Raw genomic sequence first — 20275 nt, 5'->3', positions numbered from 1 at the left:
TCAGGTTTGATGCTAGTTAGAAATACAAATGTCTTCAAGCAAAGAAAATAGTCGTCAGTGTTACATGTTGTCTCTTACTATTCATTTTATGGCTGCTGCTGAAGGACAATTAATGTGTCAGAGTCTTTGCCACGCAGTTACACGTTACAAGCTTCAGTGCTGAAATGGCGCATAACCGCTGCTGTTCTCCATACCTGGGAGCTCAGGGATGCTGATCTAGCTTGATCCACAGTCGCACAGTGAGAGGCTGTTAAGTCTGTATACCAGGCTGGATACATAGGAGCAGGACGACTCAGTAGTAAGCAGTGCTCTAATGTTAACAGTAAGTTTGGTTTTTGCTCCAAAATAGTGTCTCCTTCCCTCCCTCTGATTCAACAGCTCATTAAAGGAACCTAGTACGGAAAGTCTGAAGGCTTTGTGCACACTAGGACTGGTAAAGCAGGATGCTACACTGGCAACAGCAGCCCTAAAAGAATTACTGAAGCATGACAAAGGGGATAATACAATTTATGAGAGGTGCCTTATTGCATCTGCTGTTTATGCATTGCAAGGCAGAAATGTGGAGGTCCAGAGAGAAGTCTCCAAAGCAATCCACAGGTATGTATTCTGTCTTTCTTTGGATTGCCTTGGAAATGTGTTGCTTTGATTAAGTCGCATAGTAAGCAAACATCTGTTCACTTACAGCATTCTTCTAAAAAAAAAATAAAAATATTTTTCAAACATGAAGTCCTAATTAAGGTTGTATCATCAGCTGACAGAAGCTTGCTGTCTGATTTATGGAATCAAACGGCAGAAGTTTCGTGGCTTGTTTGGGATTTTTTTTGTTTCATTTTGGTGGCTTCTTTGGTAGCTAGATCAATTCGCTGTGCTACGAAAGCATTTTGCATCGTATGTAGCAGAACCTTCAACCATGAAAAGTCTCTAGGGCGTTATTTAATATTTAACAGCCTCTGAAGCTGGTCTTTCTGTTAGCTAAATGTCTGTGTTTAAATGCGTTTTGCTTAGCCTGAGCAATATAGAAAGGGGGAATTTTAATCAATGCCGCTAAGCGAGCCACACTTCATAGTCTCTCCCAGTGTTTTCAGAAAATGTTCTTGATGCAAATTGTTTTTTTCCAACTGCTGTTAAAATTCTTTCATTTTCAGGTTATGAGGACAAAACCCATAGTCCTAGAGTGTTTTCTTCCCATGAATATTGACATGTGTGTTTTACATTTTGTTTCTGTAGCCAGCAGTATAACTTCAATATTGTGGTGTTTGGTTTAAATTACTACCCATGTCTGTTTTCAACCACACTGGGTTGTTTTTGTAATAGAAAAAGATCCATTTGGGATTTATAGCAACTGCCAACCGAATGATGGAGGACCAGGTCCGTGTGTAAACCGGAAAGTCTAATCCTTGTTCTTTTCCCAGTAACCCTGATAATCCTGCCCTCTGGTCTCTTCTGTCTCAACTAGTTCCACTGTATGCGTCACAAAAGGCAAAAGTAAGTGCATTGCTGTAATACACGTGTGCTGTTTACAGAGTAATCTGTGAGTAATCTTACAGAGTAGTCTATGGTTTTTTTCTTCAATAAAAAAAATCCTCACCCTTCAGTACATGGACAGTCATTAGTTAATATCAAAACATAGGTCTTACATACACAAGCACAGAAGGAACAATGCACAGGTACATACTCAAGTTACATACCTGATTATTTGTGTCTTTCATGGGGTAGTAATTCTTTTATCTTCTTGAAATAAACTTACAGGAAAAATCTACTAGAATTATTCCAAGAAGAAAAAGCTGTATATGTATAATTTTTTTGTTTAGTTTTACACATATGTATGTGTGTGTATATAAATACATACTAGGATTTAAGTATGTTGAATTTGGTTAATCTAGTCTATTTCACTTTTTTGCACCAGCCGGTGTTTCTTTGCCACTTTTATGCTTGTTATTAGCTCTTCTCCAGATAAATACTCGTCTTAATTTATGTCAATTATCCAAACAGAAGTAGCACCTGAAAACAAACCCCTTTCTGTATGGAGCTAAAATTAGAAACACAACATATGGATAGGCTTTAACCTTGAATGTCTCTTCCTAATTATGAAGAGATTGTTCTGTAGGCAAAGAAAATATCTCCCTGTGCAAACTTTGTATTTCTGATTAACAAAGATAAAAAGACCTTGGCATTACATTTTGCATAAAATCTCTTAAGTAATCAGTCATATAAACAAATAATTTTTTTTTTTAAATCTTACAGGGGGGAGCTGTGGCAGGACATGTTGCACATGTACTTGATGTAAACCATGGAAAGGTTTGTCTTTCTTAAGATGCAGACTTTGTATTTCCATAAACAATCCTAAAACTTATTCCCTCTCATCACTTATATTGTAGTGTTAAGTCACTTTTATGTTCTGTTTTATAGGAAGCCCTGCTGAATATTGCAGTTAATCAGTTGGCAGCAGGATGTCACATGTTAGAAGATGAGAAAAATAATCCTCTGAAAAATATTCAGAAGGCAATCCACCTCTGTCCAGGTCACTCTTGTTCTCAAACTCACTGGTCATTTTTTTTTTTTACCCTTCAGAAACAAAATTAGTGTGCTCACAAAAAAAGTCTACTTTTCTTGGGTTGTTGTTTTGGGTAGTCCATTAATGTTTTGGGTAGAATGCTTAGAATTGAAATTTTATCTGTCATTCAAAGTTTAGACATGGGGAATTAACCAGACAAGAATAAAAAACACTGAGTTTTAAGGCTTGTTCTGAAAACATGAGCAATTTTTTAATCCGCCAGCAGAAGAGATGAATATGTTGCTTCAGAATCGGTATTCTATACCAAGCAGGAGAGATTGATTCATCTAGTTTGAGAATTCGGGCTGGGAATGTGTTGTTACAGTATTCTGGTTAGGCAGCTGTTGACCTGTTACTAAATGGTGATCTTCATTAAATGTATGAAGTGCAAATCTGGTGGGGTTTTCAAGTGCTCATTTGCACTTCATAGTGAAATACCAAAACATCGTTTCTTCTGCAGTGATTTTGCTCTGATGCATTAGTGTGGCTGCAAATTGAAATTCATGCTTTGTTTCATTTTGCTGACAAAATTCATTATCTTTGGGATGAAAATCTCCATGGCTGAAATCTTTGAGCTCTGTGCAGTTCAGGGCAGAGTCCACTCTTCCAGTCACAGCTGCTCTTCACCGAGCTAGGTCAGGGCAGAGCTGAAACTGGAATTAGCGGACACTAGAAGTAGGCACCTGTCACCGTAACGTTCATGCTGGTGGTCAGGCAGGGCTGACTCTGTGTGACTGAACACTGTGGATGACATCTTGGGATTTTTGCTGTCACTGTTAGGCAGCACTAATAGTCAAGTTTAGTCTGTGTGGTGAGAAGTAAATTGACAGTGTCAGTTAGCATACCAATGGCTGTGTGAAAAACACATTAGCTGGCTTTAGAAACAGCATCTTCATCTTGTAATGTGAAGAATATTACTGGCTAAAGGCAAATAGTTATCAGCTGCCTTGGGCCGAGCTGCTGTAAGGGTCTGACTGAATTGCTTGCCTTGTTCTTACTGTCTCTTATTTATGGTATGTGGTTCCATTGAGAGCTATGTTTTTTATGCTTAATCTGGTAAAGACCATTCTAAATGGACTACCAGCATATTTAGAATGGGCACGAGTTGCCTTTTAACCATTCCTTTCTAGATAATCCTGCTGCCTGGGCAGTGTTGATGGCAGCCTGTCATGCTGAAAACACCGTTGGCTGTCTAAACAACGCTCAGCCAAAGCGAACAGATCTAGAGATGACACTTGTATCAACAGTTTCAGCCAAAAGTAAGCTATACAAGTTTTCTGGTTTAAAAAAAGAAAACAAAATTGAAATACTCTAAGCTTGCAATACTCCTGAATTTCAGAAACTTGCAAATAAGCAGAGAATTGCTCAGTAGTGATTTGAGCTGTAACTGTATTTTACCATGTAAAAATGCTAAATCCTAGTGCACAGCTAATGTTAATTGCTTAATTGCAGCTTTCTTTCCCCTCCAAAGCCTCAAGTGCTTTTTAAAAATGGTGCTTCTGAACTCTGATGCCCAGGTGGGTGGGTGGGTGTATTACAGCACGGGAGCACTGGTTACAGGGAAAGGCTAAAGGTACTTTGGAGTTCTGTAACTTTGCTGGAAGAGGGATAACCTCAGCCTCAGTCTTGCTCGACATCCATAGTGTTTTGAAAAGCGGAATTAAAATACCATGTTTGATTAATTTTTCTCAAAGGATTAACTCAAATGGTGTATTCTTTTTTCTTTTAATTTTACCATCTCTTTAATGTTCCTACTAATGAAGGAAGCCATGTCAGGTTAATACTCCTAAAAGTTCTCCCTTACCTGTTCTAGAGCATGTGACATGGTATGGCACTACGCTACATACAGGAATCTGGTTAAGTGTTTTATCTGGTTTTGCAGCTGGAGAAAATAACCTTCCGCATAATTATATCCAGACTCTTGAAGACTGGTGTCTGTGTCAAGCTATTACCAGTCTAGAGGAGACTGGTAAACTCTCAGAAGCTGAAGCTCTTTGTACCAAGGTATGATGGCATCATACTGGCAGATTGTGGTAGAATTGTATAGAAATCATGATTTGTGTGCATTTTACAAAAAGGTAGTCTTTGAGTTAGCAACTGTCTGTTCCATCAGCGCTACAAGATGCGATAGCTGTTGGCATTTTCTCCCCTCCTCAAGATAATTACTCTGTTTGCAACACCAAAACTGTGTTAATAGTTGAAACAAGCAGTGTATGACATAGCAAAGCTAAGTCTGCCCTTCCTGCCTTTGTTCATTAACCTAGTATTAAGCAAACTATTACAGAAATTCATTGCAAGAAGTCCAGGTAGGAGACTTGCAGGGAACTCTACATGTCTTGTGCTCTGTTGTGTTGATACTTCATTTCAGAGCCACAAGTGGATGCTACAAGTTTGATTATTAAGAAGGTAAGTCTTGAAGCATCACAGCTGGGGAAGGGCACTTGGGGCGTTAACGAGCCTCAAATGTGTGTTTCCTGTGTTCATCAACAGAAGACTTGGCAAAAGATAAGCAGAAAAACAGTTGGACTCAGCAGCACGCATCCCTGGCATTTGTTAAGGAAAATAACATCCCATGCAAATGTGCTCCTTGCTTATCTCGTTTCTGTATTAACAGGGAAGGCAGTTTTAAAAAGCAAACAAAACCAAAACAAACAGAATCATTCAACATGATGGTTTTTGAGGGGGAAGTACATTCTTGTCTCTTTGCTTGGTGAGGAGGTGTTTGTCTTTACTGGACAGCAAGTCTACTGGCCTGTCTCACATTAACAAGGATCAGAGATTTCTAGACAGGCAAGTTGGTATCTGGGCATGGGGGAAGGTTATGGTGGGTTTTGTTAGTTAAATAGCTTGCGGAGAGGACAGTCAGTGCCTGCAATTTGTGAAGAAACAAGAGTAACACTCCCTGGTGCCACAAACTCTCGTTGACAGTTTTGGACCCCAGAAGGTGAGATGACTGGGGATGATGAGTCAGGCACTGCAGTCGTTCACTGTGAGACAGACAACGTGATTCCACACTGGTTAATGCAGGAAAATTGCAGTGAATGCTAGCAGCTTCCGTTGTGTTTCCAAAAGTCTCTGCACATCTGTGCATTCTTTACAAAGCAGCAGCTTGTTAAGGATTTGCAGCCAGCATATTTTGTTTTTCAAAAAAAGTGGGTGAAAAGTACAAGTGTTGTTTTTTAGGACAGATCTAGTTTGAGTTATAATTCTTGGAAATACTGTGATCTGAATGGGTAGAATAACATGTAATGTGACTTGCAGAAGCCTCACGTGTTTTACCTGAGAAGGATAAAGCAACAGATGGCTAGTTTCTTGTCTGCTGTTTTGTGTGAGTTTGTTCTGAAAAATGCTGTTTAGGTATCTGGTGTTACTGAACACAGAATGCTGAGTAAAGTGCTTCTGCTCCAGTGAGGATAAAGCACCTTAGCTGGGAGAACTGAAATTGCATGGGACATACTCAAGGTCACTTCTAGCCACAGGACAGGTTTTTGCCTCCGTTAGCCCAAAACTTGTAGGGATAGTGAAACCAAAGGAGAACCAGAGGTCTGCCATTTAGTTATGTATCTTTCAGAAACCTCGAAAAGTAGGACTTGTACAAAATTTAGAACAGACTTCAAACATATTTTGAGGACAGAAAAAATGTTAACCTGTTCTCGCGTGTCGGTTCTGGAACACTCCTTTGTGCAGAGCAGGAGGAAAAAGCCATGTTGCAAGCATCCTGAGAATGCTTTCAATGCTGTTTTCTGTAAAGACTGAAATGGAAAATCAAAGTATCTTCTGACATTTGGAAATGATAATTGTAATATCATGTTAAGCCTTGTTTTGGTTTTAGGGTTTAAAAAGCTGCCCAGAGCACCCAGGTCTCTTTTTGCTTTTGAGACAAGTTCAGTGTAAGCAGCTGTTGCAGTCTCACAAAGAACTTCCAGACAACATCCTGGAGGAGCTTCGCAAGGCGGTCATGACCAGTTCAACTTCAGTGGCAGCCTGGCAGGTAGGAGTGGATCCTCTCCCTGACTTCGGTGTGCCACTCTCGGTAGAGTATGCACTCTAAATGGGTGAGAATTTGTTTCACTGTTTGCTTTTATTTGTCTGCTGGCAGCCAGTGGAAGAAAAAACAACTGATATTCAGTTAGTTACAAAGTTCTAACATTATGTTAACTTTCTTGAACAGCTGAAATAATAAGGACTGTTAGTAAGACCAAGCAGACATGCAGGCAGAATTAAAAACTTGAGATAAACTGCTGGCACCTGTGTCTTTAGGGACCTGTGACTTGGCATGTGAGCAGAAGCCAGTGAAGTATTTCGTAACCTATAAGAATAGATGGAAGTAAGTGGTTTCCTAATGTAGTAATGTACAATTCCTTACTCAGGTTCTGAAAAAGTGAATAAGTCTCCTCATAATCTCCTGACATCAGGTGTCACCGTTCTTTTGAGTAAGTTGAGACTGCAGGGGAGAGAAATCACTCCAGTAACAGTGCTCACTCACTCCCTTCTATGGCATCAGCAGAGACCATTTTTAGTTCATATGAAGGTGCTACAACTTGCTTCATGTGCTGCTTCTGTGAGACAAAGTGAGAAGTCTGTCTCACACATGCCAAGAGATCTTTCTGGTGATGCAGCACATTTATTTATTTATTTCCTAACCGTTGCTGTTAGTTACAGCTACTGTCTTCCTTTACCAATGGTAGCAGCACATTGGTTAGAAAAATTCTTTGAACTTCTAGAGTCCTTTATGTTGTTGCAACACCTATGGTGCTTCCTCTGCCTGTCGAACAAATAAAGCCACATTTGTCTAAGATTCACTAAAGTAGACTTCAGTCTTAGAAAATCAGGCAAGGCTGTGGTAGCAATCATTATCTCACTTCTTATAAGGCTGCTGATCCTCTTCCCTTCTGGAACATATGAGTATCGTTTTTTGAAAGGTGCTCTTCTTGACACATTTTCCTTTGGCTTGTTAGACTTCATCTTTCTGAACTGCAGACCTCATTCAGATTGGATTTGCAAAATATGGGGGCATGCCAGACATGTTTATATCCTCTGTTTTAGTAACATATTTTGAAAATGGAATTAGGGCTTATATACATTCTTCAAGCATCCCTTGCATTGCCAAGTGTCATCTTGCTTACAGGAAGGGAAAATAAGTGAACTGAAGGTGTATGTGGTTTGAAGGGAGTGAAAGTTTGTTTTCTTTTGTGTTTTCAATCCAGACCACAGATAAGGTAGTTCTGAGGAAGATCTTTTCAGTCTTCAATTAAAGAAGATGTTTCTCAGGGCTTGGATAGCGTTCTGAAAAAGCCTGGCTGCTACATCTGTTCCTAATGGATAGATCTATGCTTTTATGTTTTCTGGCTCTAGGCTTTCTACGAGTTTGATAAATGTTTGTCTTAGTCGGAACTATCTATCATGATGCCTTACAGTTTGACTAAGTTAGAGGGGCCATTAACTTTGCTTTTTGCTTAAGTATTTGGCTTTTGTCTAAATGGTTGTTTTGCAGGATTTAGGAGTGCTGCTGAACTACTGTTCTGATGGCTGTTCTACGTTTTGTGCTGTGGCTTACCAGGAAAATAGAGAAAGGCTAATCTGGCAGAGCTGCCATTGTGCCTTTACGTGAGGATTCTCTTCTGCTTCACACCTTGAGTGCTAGGTACCTTCAGCTCCAGAGAACTGAGGCCTGGGAAAGCCTCTTTTTCTGCACATGAACGGATGTTTTACTTTACAAAGCGGTGCTGCAGCTTGATGTCAAGGATGCACTATCTCACTACTGCTAATAAATACTTTCTAGGTCTCCTCTTAATGATAAATAACTTCCATGCATCAGAAAGGGTTAAGAATTTTGCCCCTTCTATCACCAGGTAGTGTTTATCTAGGTAAAGTCTAAGGACCTTTGCTTACCAGCAAGGGAATGGTTTTTTTTAACAAAAAATTGCTTTGTTTGCTTGGTGATCCAGCAAAGAATATTTCTAAATGTGGCTTATGCATCTTGATGCATATCATGTACATGTCAGGGATTTGCAAACTTGTGGCTGCATCTGCATCAAAAAATGTGGCGTGACTACAGAATCAAAGAGGGAGGAATCAGAATCCTTTTCCTCCTTTTCATGATCAGATCCAAGACATCTTGTGCTGGCAGAGCAGGCAGCAGGAGAATGAAACTCTGCACAGATCCCAGCATCTACTTCCTTAGCCCCATCTGGCTCCTCCAGCATGACCCTGCTGGGTCAGAAACCATGTAGCCCAACCTGTCATCTGAGCTCAGGCTCACATTGTGATGTCTCTCATGTTTCTGGCGTTACTCAGATGGGCTGGAAAAACCTTTGTTCTGGAGGAAACAGAACCTTTTCATCTATACAGAACTTTGAGACAAACGAGGCATCGCTCAATGCTCTTCTAGTCTTTCGCAAAGCCAGTCATGTTACTTGTTCACGTGTGAGCAATGTCCAGATGGAGACAGCTGTCAAACTGTTGTCCATGGGTGGTCAAGGGAACCTGAAAGAAGTTACTGTAGTGAGGTATACTGCCAGCTCTGCAGCAGTCTGCAGTGTGTTGGTGGGATGAGGGCTGGGTGGGTGGTGGTGTTTTAGGCAATAGTGTGCTGTGGTACTCTCATAAATTGAACTAAATGATATTACCTAATGGATATGTGTTTTGGTGGCTCCATAACTGATTTTGTTGGATGTTTATTTTCAGTGGCTGGCAAAAGTGTATCACTCTCAGAGAATGATGGTCGGAGCAGAGATGTGTTACAGAAAGAGCCTGCAGCTGGCGTCACAGCAGGGCAGCTGGAATGGGAAGTTATCGAGTCTGCTCAGGCTAGCTATGCTCGCACTGGAAGTCTGCATGGTATGATAATCAGAATTACATAAGTGCGTCATTTAACAGGAGTTCATGGGGTACAGGGCTTCCTCAGTCTTTAAATGAAGCCCCTGTTTAAATGACTTCACATTTTATGAATGACAGCTAGAGAATAAAATGTGACTGCAAGGGGCGGTGGACTGTTTCTGGAATGTCGCTTTGTACGAGTCGTTGCTGTGAAATAATCACGTAGAACCGCTGTGTATGTAAAGAGGCTAACTTGTTCATTAAGGCTCAATTCTCCAATACCAGATTCAGTTTGATCATGCAAATTGACGTACTCTTCAAGTCTCTGTCCTGCTCCTCGGACAGCTGCCTTAATAAACGTTTTTCCTGCACTGGTGCCTGGAGACTTCGGTCAAGTTTCAAGTAACTTCATGCTGTGTGGTCATTTCTAGATATGGTGCCTTGCCTTGAAGTGTAAAGACAGTTTAAGGGAGGTGTACCTTGTGGTATAAGAAAACCTGTTCTACTTCTTGCACTGAGGGGCCAGGGAATGTAACTCAAATTCTTGGCCAGTGGCTACTCTCTTTAAGCATTGCCACTCTAGAAACTTGAAGTGGACTACCAGACTTCCTTAAAGCCTGGTGTAAAAGGTGGATACTGCTGTGATCTTGGATAATACTTTTTCATGTACTTTGTGGCTGTTAGCTTGATCATCTTTTAATCAAAACCAGGTAGAGGAACCCCGTATATTCGGAGTGCTTATATAAGAAGAGGCAGTGAGTTTTACCTGAGGATAAAGCTGCAAAGCTGTTGCTGCTGGTGGGAAAAGAGAATCCCCCTCAGTGTAAACAAGAGTCTTTCTCACAAGCCATATGCTTCAACAGGCAGTTTGTCAAGTGGCAGGATTTTTCCTCCCATGATTCTTCAGTCTGTTTTCTAGTGGTCTGCTCCCTCTTTCCTATAGCTCCTAACTGTCTCCACAGGTCACAAGTTACCCTCTAACTTAATTAATACTACTTCTTCAAGTGCCGACCTGAATTGCCTGAGAATATACAAGATTTTGTTTAAAATTTAATTAGTACACGTCTGATTATCTTATCTCTACTTTCTGCATGAGCAGAATAGCTGATCAGTGGATTTCTGTTCAGCCTCTCTAATCTGCACTGGCTTAATGAAATGTGCAAAAGCCTGGTGAAAACCTTGCTCAAATCCAGGAAAGCCCTGTGTTTAAAAATTGCTTGTCTCCCAATTACCTGTCCAAATGAAAATTTGGGCACCTCTTCAAGTACAGTAATTTGAATGCTATCCAGACAAATGGGGATATTAAGACTTTTCTTAAGCGAAAAGATACAGGGATTTGCTCAATAGCTGCTCTATTAGAAAATTACCATCTTGGAGTTGTTTTTTCTACTGGTAAAATATGATGTCAATTCTGGGAATAAATTCTGTGTTCTAGAACCGTCTTGTACATGGGATGAAAATGTACAAGCTGAAGAGCAAGCAATGGTTTGTGATTAACACAAACATTACTAAAACATGTATGGAAAGAATAAAAAGATTCTTTGCGTAAACGAGCAAGTGGAGTGCTGGCAAGGCTGATCCTAGAGTATTCAACATGGCTTTTCCAGCCTCTTCGAACCATTGTTTGATTGTTTTTTTTAAAGAAATCTCTTTCTAACCTACCAAATACTCCATATTAAACCTGCTAGAAAGCTGCAGACAAAAACTGATTTACACTACACACTACAATAATGCCTTTTTTTTTTCTTTTTTCTTTTTTTTTTTTTTCCCCCCACACCCCTTTTATCACAGGCTAATGTCTCAAACGAACACTGGCCATCCTTGGTTCAGGAAGCGACAACTGAAGCTTTGAAACTTGCTCCGTGCCCTGTGGCATCTCTCCTACAAGCACTGCTACAGTATCATCGCAAAATGGGAGCAAGGTATGCATGATTTGTTATGTTTAAATGCAGCACACTGTCTGAAAGTACAAGTGGTCATTATCCCTGGCTCTAACTCCGAGAACTAAAAAAAAATTGAAAACAGAAATTAATTCTTGAAGTAGTATGGCAGCTAAAAGGGAGACGGGGGGAAGGGGTTAGTAGCGTGGAGAGCAGGAAGCAGCAGAATCTTCCTCCTTTCCTCAAAAAACCCGGATACGACCTACATACCAAGAGAAAAACAGCTGTAAGACAACTTTCCTTTTAAGAACATGTTACCTAAATAAATTAATCGGGAAGACTATGCATTCTCAAAGATCTTGTTAAATAGCACAGTGGAAACAGGTATCACTGGCCTGTCTGCTGCTGGGGTTTGTTTTGATCCTAAATTGGGCTCACAGTCAAAGTTTGTGTTCATTCCCAAACAAAAGGGTGCTCCTTGTGGCTTTTTGAGGAAGCGGAGGAAGATTTGGGGGAGGGAGCTTGGAAGCCTCCCACTTTGTGAATTTGATTATTAAGTCTTGTTTGTCTTTTACAGTATTATTGCTTAAGGTATGGAAAATTGGAATATTCTGGTTGGCTTTGTTCAATAATTTTGCCTGTTTTTGTAGATGATTCTACAAACTGGATTACTTTCTCTGTGGGCTCTTACGAAGGTGATAAGCAGCCTAATGTGGTTGCGATGGCTGTCGATTAGAACGAAATTGGGCTGAAAACTTATTTAATCAATTAAAATCAGTCTTATTACATATTAACTTACATGAACAGAAGGCTGTATCACAAGATCTAATTGATCTGCCTAGGTGTTTGAAAGTCCTGAAGCAAGAAATTAATCTGAAGTACAAACAGTAAAGAAAGAACAGATGTAACCTCTCAATAAATAGCCTGTTAAATCACAATGTACTGGAAAATCACATTGGTTATAACGGACAGAATTCTTGAAACAACACCCAGAGCTGCTGGAGCACCAGTGAATGAATATGATGTCCCTAAACATATTTGCCTGTTTGTACCAGATTTCTGATGACACGGTGAATTTGAAAAGGTCTTGATTAGGTATAAGCTGGTGGTGTTGGAGGATAGGAGCAGCCAAATAGCATTTTAGACTTTGAGTAGTACTCTGTGCCAATTTCCTTCTCTTCTGCAGTTTCACACCTTGCCTCTGTGTTTGCAGGAACTGCAGTACCTTTGGTGTGTGCCTGGGTTAAATATATTTATGTATAATGAATTCCTTTGGGATTATTAAGATTTATTGTAGTGCCTGCTTCTCTCAGGTGCACTGCCTTCCAAAAGATTTATTCCATAGCTCGTAATCAGGAGAATACCTGCCGTAGCTGTTCAGCAGATCACATACTGAAATTGGAGATTGTGCCGAGTCCACAAACAGCGTGGTGTTTACTGTGGTGTTGTAGCAGTCTGCTATGTCAGTCTAATTTGGGTTACTTGCTAGGTGAAGCACTAACTTGAGCCTGATATGTTTAGCAGAACAACGGTGGCAGTATTCCTTAGCATTCCAGGTGCAGCTACGTGGGAGACAACGGAACGTGCCCCTCTGCCCGCTCGCTTTCTTGGGTGGTGTGGAAATAAGGACGCTCCCCTGTGTTACTCCTCATCGTTGCTGCGTGCTCTGGGATGCTGGTGTGTTACGTGCAACGGATGTGATTTGTATTGTGTTTTGGTTATGCTTCTAGGGAGACTCGCCGAATGCTGGAAAGAGTGGTTTATCAACCGGGGAATCCAGAAACCGTAGTGTCAGTGGCACGCTGGTACCTCCTGCAGCATCTGTATGCCAAAGACGACTATGAATTAATAGATGTAAGACAGTCCATTTTGTACAGAGATGAATATTGTGCCTGCAACTTGGAAGTGAGGTAGAAGGGGGCCGAGGAGGTGCTGGCTCGCCTGCTCTAGAGGTTGCAATGCTTAAGGAGTCTATACTGATCAAACGTACCTCAGTTTTTGAAATTGCATCCACTGTGTTTGGAAGTCTTCCATTGCTCCATGCAACACTAATAAAAAAAACCAAACAGTAAAATCTCTTTGTAATATGAACTGGCAGTAAGTCTACTAGTGGCTCTTCAGTGGACCTTCAGGGGACCATTTTATCAGAACATGTTAATGCACTAAAAATGTTAATTCCTCTACCCTGGCTGGAACAATGTAATGTTCTAAATGTCTGAACAGTAGAGTGTTGTACTTTCTGTGCTGACGACTTTTATTATATCTGTATATGGTACATTATTTTCAGTACATAGGAAATAGTTTCTGTTGACAGTACTTCACAAATGGATTTGGTCAAGCTCATGAATCCACACAGCTCTTTCATGTGATGCAAAGGGAGGTGGTTCATTTTGGCTTGTAATTGGAGTCCCTTTGCTGCTTGGACTCTGAATACACTCTCCTAATGATCTGCTCACTGCTGCCACTGGCACGATGATCAGTTTTGGCCAGATTAACAGCAGTTCCCTGGTGAAACTTTAAATCTGTAACAAAGTAAGTTTGGAGGTACAACACGTCAAGTAGGCTCAGCGTTGACAAAAATCCATATGCAGACACACAGGTTCATAAAAGAGCTAGATTTAATGAGTTCGGATGATCCTGATACGATCTCATTACACTTTTGCAAGTGCAAAGTCATCTGTACTTTCTGCCAATGAGTACAATAAAAATAAAGGCTGGAGTAAAGATTTTCTTGATTCTACTTAAAGAGTTTTCGTTTTTAATATGTATAATGTGATTGGATGACAAGAAAAGTGCCAGACGCTTATGAACATCTGTGAACATTCGGCTGTCATGGGAGCTTTTTTAACTATTAGATAAGCTGCAAATAGGAGGTGTGGAAAGCAAATCAAGGAAGGGTAAATTTAAATGGGAGGCAAAAGGATGCCGTGGCAGTTTTGTTTAAGTAGCTGCAGAGAATGCTTCTGTTTGGCAAATTTAGATTTATACAAATGTGCTAGCAGGAGGCAAGTGTGTGTCGGCAAGGAGACAGGACTCGTCTAGCGCTGCTTGGTTCGTTGCCAGCAGGTAACTTGTCAGACTGGGTCTCAGCCCCAAGTAACAAATGAAGCTGCTGTAGTGCATTGCAAGTGACTGCAGGGTGGGGGATTTTCAGTGCCTGGTGTTTTAAGCAAGCTGATGCGTAATGTTGAATATTTCTTATCTCGGCCTATAGGTTACTTGGTGTGTTGGAGGTACTGCGTAGCAGAAATTAAAATGCATTTAAGATTGACATTTTAATTCTGACAGTAAAATATTAAATTCTCAGTTTCTAATTGTTTGTTTTTTCCTCTGCAGGTGCTTGTAGAAAATGCCAAAGCTAATGGAGATGTTAGACTTCTCGAACTAAATGAGAAATTGTCAGCAAGTGCCTAGTACGGACTATCTCAAGTGAAAAATCTTCCTTTCATGAAACTTAATGAGTCCATCTTCCAGCAGCATATGGGGTTGGGCTCTTTTATTTCTTTGTCTCTGGTTTTGTTTTTTTTGTTGTATCAACTGCAGCTTTGTCTTTAGTTTTACTTTTTCTTGAACAAAAGTAGGTTATTTTCTTGTTGACGTGGGTTCCGCCACAGAAATACACTTTATTTGAAAGGAGAACCCTGAATTTTGCTTTTTTCTTTTTTTTGCTTCCTCACAGAAACTTCAGCGCTATTTGCAATGGAGAGTACTTGTCTGTGTTTCCACCTTGGCCACACACAGAAGTACAATATCAGCGGCATTGGCAGTGGTACAATGTTTTCTTGGCACAGAATCTTACTATCTAAGTAGCAGCCAACTATTTTTCTCTCCCAGGTGCTTCAAAACATTCAGAGATTTAAAATGCCTGTATTCCTCTGAAACACTTTGTTTTGCAGTGGAGACCCAAATCCACTTGGAACTTCATGTGAGGTGTCAGATTATACTTTTTTTTTTAAATTTTTTATTTTCTTTAATCTTAATTGCAGCAGTGTATCCAAGGCCAAATGCTGAGTCCTGCCCTTGGGTCACAACAACCCCAGGCAACGCTCCAGGCTTGGGGAGGAGTGGCTGGAGAGCTGCCCAGCGGAAAAGGACCTGGGGGTGTTGGTCGGCAGCCGGCTGAACAGGAGCCAGCAGTGTGCCCAGGTGGCCAAGAAGGCCAATGGCATCCTGGCTTGGATCAGCAATGGTGTGGCCAGCAGGAGCAGGGAGGGGATCGTGCCCCTGTGCTCGGCACTGGTGAGGCCACACCTGGAGTGCTGTGTTCAGCTTTGGGCCCCTCACTCCAAGAAGGACATTGAGGGGCTGGAGCGTGTCCAGAGAAGGGCAGTGAGGCTGGGGAGGGGTCTGGAGAACAAGTCTGATGAGGAGCGGCTGAGGGAGCTGGGGGTGTTCAGTCTGGAGGAGGCTGAGAGGAGACCTTCTCGCTCTCTACAGCTACCTGAAAGGAAGGTGTAGTGAGGTGGGGTTGGTCTCTTCTCCCAGGTAACCTGTGACAGGACGAGAGGAAACGGCCTCAAGTTGCGTCAGGGGAGGTTCAGATTGGATATTGGGAAAAATTTCTCTGCTGGAAGAGTGGTCAGGCATTGGAGCTGGCTGCCCATGGCAGTGGTGGAGTCCCCATCCCTGGAGGTGTTCAAACACCATGTGGATGTGCCACTTGGGGACATGGTTTAGTGGTGGAATTGGCAGTGTTGGGCGGATGATTGGACTTGATGATCTTAGAGGTCTTTTCCTACCTGTGATTCTGTGATTCTATGATTCTCTTGACTGCAGACTTCAATAAACATTCCCATCTAGGAAAGCTTGTGATCATCAGGGACAGGGTCATATTTATAAATGTGTATAACAGGCTCTATTTATGTCTTCGTAGTTCTGCTACTGACTGCTTAATTGGATGAATCATGACAGTGGTTCTTAAGACGTGATGTTGTCTTGCCTTTATGTACATGAGAATAAAAAAAATAAAGCAATTATTCTGATCTGTTAGTGTTACTGTTGGGGATTTTCAGGATGATAGCTGTCCATGTCTTGGTTTAAAGTTTCTTCACATTACTGTCTGTCCACCAAAGTCTTCCAGTAGCTCATACGATCCTGTGTAACAGAGCAGAAATATCTCTGGAAAACAGGCGAGAGCCATGAGTGCGCCGCTGCCATTTCAGAGAGGAGAACTTGGCTCAGGAGGCTGGGGTTCCTACGCTGTGGAGGTGAGTGGAAACTGCTCTGAACGGCAAGAATCCCTCCTCACATCCCACACTTTCGTTCTCCCACCCATCTCAATGCAAAACACCTTCCTTAAAAAGATTTTTTGGGGGGTAAATTTAGATCGATTGTGGTTCCCTTCACTGCCTGCTGTCACACAAGTCTTGAGCTGTCAGTAACTGCAGGTATTAAAAGGGAACATTGCAAAAGCCACACTCGTGACTCTGAAGACTAGCTGTAACTTTTTTTAGCTTACTGCTATTAAAAGCCTGGAGAAGTTCTTCCAGCCTACAGTTTGTATCCTTGGGTATGGTCTTGATATTTGTCCCTCCTCCTCCTGTGGTGGGAGAGCCAGCCTGACAACAGCACGGTGAGCAGCTGCCTGCCCTCGTTAATCCATTAGGCAGGAAGGCTAATGAGCCTGTGTGAGCATTAGCCTGTGCTTTGTTCAGAACAAAACCCTGAATATTTTCTAACATTTTGGAGAACACACAAAAAACAGGCCAGAAAAAACAGCTAAGGAGCCTCAACTGTGAATATTCTGTGTATTGGAAAGAGAAACAGTACAGTGTTTTTTCTCTTCAGGAGACCATGAAGTTACTTTTGTTGTGATCAGTCATGAACTCATCGGACAAGATAATTACACAGCTCAAAGTCATGTTACATGCCCTGTAGGAAAAAAGAAACCCGTCACATATGAGTGCAAAATGCTCAGGGAGCACAAGTTTAAATTTGAGCTTCTGCAAAATCCAGCAGTGTGAGGTAAAAATCTCTCTCTCCTCATTTTTTAACAACATCTAGCCCCTGCAGAATCGGTGCTTGCAGAAGGTCTGCTGTAGCGCTGCAAAAACTGGTAAATTCTTGGAGGTGGAGACAGGCCCGTGCTTTATACTGCCGTAGAGCTCGGCTTTAGAACACGAGGCACTGCACAAAGGCACGTAAGCATTGCCGAGTTGGGGAACGGGGAGTTGTTCATGGATTTCATTGCCTGGGAAGTCGCAGGTTCGGCTGCTACTGCTGTGGAGGGGAAAAAACAAGCATTCCCCACCTGTAATTTGCTTTATTGTGTTGGCTTGTGCTGAAGGCAGAATGGAATGAGATCTGATGAATTTCAAGGTAGAACTGCTTCAGATACGAAGGATTTTATATGCTTCTTACCTTTGCTGTCATACAAACATGAGATGATGGCTTGCTTCTGAGGAATTTGTTTATGCAGTCGTGCGTGTTCCTCTCCTTCTCTGTATTTCATAAGAATTGCTGCACTGGATTTCTGCTCAACTGAGCGTCTCTCAACATGGTATCATGAAGTACAGTGGCTAATTGCATTAATTTAGATAGTCTTCCTAACCGTGGGGTTTATCAAAAACACAAGTGTATACTTCTCTCTGCCCAATACTTCTGTTTGATACTTTTTATATTTAAAAATAATAATAATAATGAAGTTCTTAGATGTAAAACCCTTGAGAACTGTTTTAATGCTGCACAAATGGACCTTTGCAAGGAAAAGTACATCCCTAATCCTACAGCCCAGTTGAATTTCGTCCTGGATGTCTAGAATTTAGCTTTCCTTCTCTCCTGGTAATTTGCTTTCTACTGATTTACCTGAGCAGCTGACAGTTAAATAACTCAAATCTAGTGTTCTCAGGGGACGGAGGGAGGGTTTTGAGTTTGGTTGCAGTGTGGAGTGATAAATACTGAGAGAACTCCTTTATGCAGTGAAGTCACTCAAGCAATAGCAACGTTCCAAATATATATATGTATATATAAAGCAACATTCAGTTGTGCCATATTGCCATGTGAAAAGATAGATGGAGAGGAAAGGTGCAGCAATACTTCTCTCCTTTTCTCTGTTCCAGGGATAGACTCTGAAGGTTGTCGTGGCTTTTTTTCTTTTTTCTTTTTTTTTTTTCTTTTTTGACACCAAGCATTTTTAGAAACACATTCACCAATAACCTTGTATTTCACCTTTTTGCTGTTCCTCAGTATACTGAGAACCGCAGCATCCAGGGTACTGGGTGGGGAGACAGATGCACGAAGCTGTACCAACTGCTGCTTCACCCTTCAGATGCGTACATGGGCGAGAAATGGGAAGGCTGCCCAGAAGGAGCCAGAGAAAGACTCTTTGGGAGGCTGCCCTCTGCCCGAAACGTCTTGCTGCGACTGCACTGATGTGCTTTACAGTGGAGGCAGAGCCCCCCGTAATGGACAGAATCACAGAACTGGTAACGTTGGTGAAGCCCTCTAAGGTCACCAAGTCTAACCGTCACCCCAACACCCCCACGCCTGCTAAACCATGTCCCCAAGTGCCACATCCACATGGTTTTTGAACCCCTCCAGGGATGGGGACTCCCCCACTGCCCTGGGCAGCCTGGTCCAACGCCTGACCATACTTTCAGCAAAGAAATTTTTGCCAATATCCAATCTGAACCTCCCTGATGCAGCTTGAGGCCGTTTCCTCTCGTCCTGTCGCTGGTTACTCAGGAGATGTAACATGCAGAGAAGATGACAGAGCGAGACCAAATTTGACTCAGAGTAGCTCAGACACTGCTACACGTTAACGAGGTTTTGGTGTTGCTGGTTTCCTGCTGCGTGCAGGGAATGTGACGAACACAGACCTGACCTGAAAGCGGGCGTGAGGCCGGGACGCTTCCCCGCGCGGCTCGACGCTCAGCACCCTGGCCGTGAACTGCAGAAAGGTCGTCTGCAACTTCGGTGGCTGTTCTGCATCTTTCACAAGGTATGGGTGGTTTCGAGGACTTTTTACTCACTGGAGAAAGTTTTAATGTAACCGAAGTCTGTGCCCACAGGAGCGACGTGATTAATTGCCGAAGCGGCATTCCCTGCCGACAGCGTCGATGTGGTTTCAGCCGTCACGCTGTTCAGGTCTGGCTTCTCGGAAAAGCCACCTGCAATCCGTGGCTTTGGAGAAACCTGCTTTTCCGTAGAGCAAAAAGCACAACAGGCTTGAGATATGGATTGCTGGAAGAGCATTATCTGAGTCCTCTTCAGTTTTCGTCTCTGGATGATGGATGGTATTGGGCTTTCTGGAAAGAAATTTACTGTAGATATTCAGGTTTCTACAGCAATTGCACTGTGACCTCCTTTACTGGCCTCCCTGCTAAAGAACTCTTGTCAGCTTCTGTTAGGAAATTATACTGTTAAGTTTCTTTTGCCCTGCTGCCAGAGCTTTTCTCCTTATTTCCAGATTGCCTTTCTTGTTTTTGAAGCAAAACAAACACCACAATGTCAGTTACATTTTTGAATGTTGTACTGTAAGCCACCACTAACTTTTAATCAAACAGAGAATAAAAATAAACCTTCTTAATAATGCATCTGCTAATAATTAACTTGCATTTTGTTACCTCTACCCAATTTATTAGCTACTCTTAATGATCCAGTAACTGATCGCACTAGATCCAGATCACTCATCAGTAGATATTCTGATACCATTTTTCATAATGTTGTTACTACATGCACCTTGTGTGCAGCTGGAGGAATGTACTAGACCTGATTTCAATAGTTACACCAACACAAAACCATTGTAGCCTACGGCAGGACTGGGCTAACCACGCTTAACAACCGAGTACTTGTTTTCTTAAAGTCCTTTAAATACTGTGAATGTATGAAATCTGCTTGTAAAATTTTAAGTCAGTTCTCCTAACTTTTCTTCTACGGTGAAGTATTCTGGTGTAAAATTGGAGTGAAAAGGGCTGTTGGTGTTACAGAGTTGTTATTTTTGTGTCTGCACAATATCATAACTAGCAATAACATCCTACAGGGAGAGGGGAAAACAAGATCGGGTGTCTGAAGGCTGCTTGGT

At 41.8% G+C, this 20275-nt stretch overlaps 1 protein-coding gene across 2 annotated transcripts in view; it reads left to right on the top strand.

Moving 5' to 3' along the window:
- SKIC3 (SKI3 subunit of superkiller complex) overlaps positions 1 to 16244 on the top strand; it is a 51343-nt gene extending 35099 nt beyond the window's left edge. For both annotated transcript variants that reach the window (XM_075447219.1, XM_075447218.1), the window contains exons 33-43: positions 379 to 597; positions 1413 to 1485; positions 2245 to 2298; positions 2410 to 2521; positions 3685 to 3813; positions 4437 to 4558; positions 6387 to 6545; positions 9242 to 9394; positions 11165 to 11295; positions 12984 to 13107; positions 14590 to 16244. In XM_075447219.1, coding sequence (XP_075303334.1) covers positions 379 to 597; positions 1413 to 1485; positions 2245 to 2298; positions 2410 to 2521; positions 3685 to 3813; positions 4437 to 4558; positions 6387 to 6545; positions 9242 to 9394; positions 11165 to 11295; positions 12984 to 13107; positions 14590 to 14667 — 1354 coding nt within the window. In that variant the 3' untranslated portion in view covers positions 14668 to 16244. The remainder of the gene's footprint in view (positions 1 to 378; positions 598 to 1412; positions 1486 to 2244; positions 2299 to 2409; positions 2522 to 3684; positions 3814 to 4436; positions 4559 to 6386; positions 6546 to 9241; positions 9395 to 11164; positions 11296 to 12983; positions 13108 to 14589) is intronic.
- The last annotated feature ends 4031 nt before the right edge of the window (positions 16245 to 20275 follow it).

The sequence above is a fragment of the Opisthocomus hoazin genome, chromosome Z (assembly GCF_030867145.1).
Source record: "Opisthocomus hoazin isolate bOpiHoa1 chromosome Z, bOpiHoa1.hap1, whole genome shotgun sequence".
NCBI lineage: Eukaryota > Metazoa > Chordata > Aves > Opisthocomiformes > Opisthocomidae > Opisthocomus > Opisthocomus hoazin.
The sequence above is the reverse complement of the archived record's forward strand: the minus strand, read 5'-3'. Positions and strand labels throughout refer to the sequence as shown.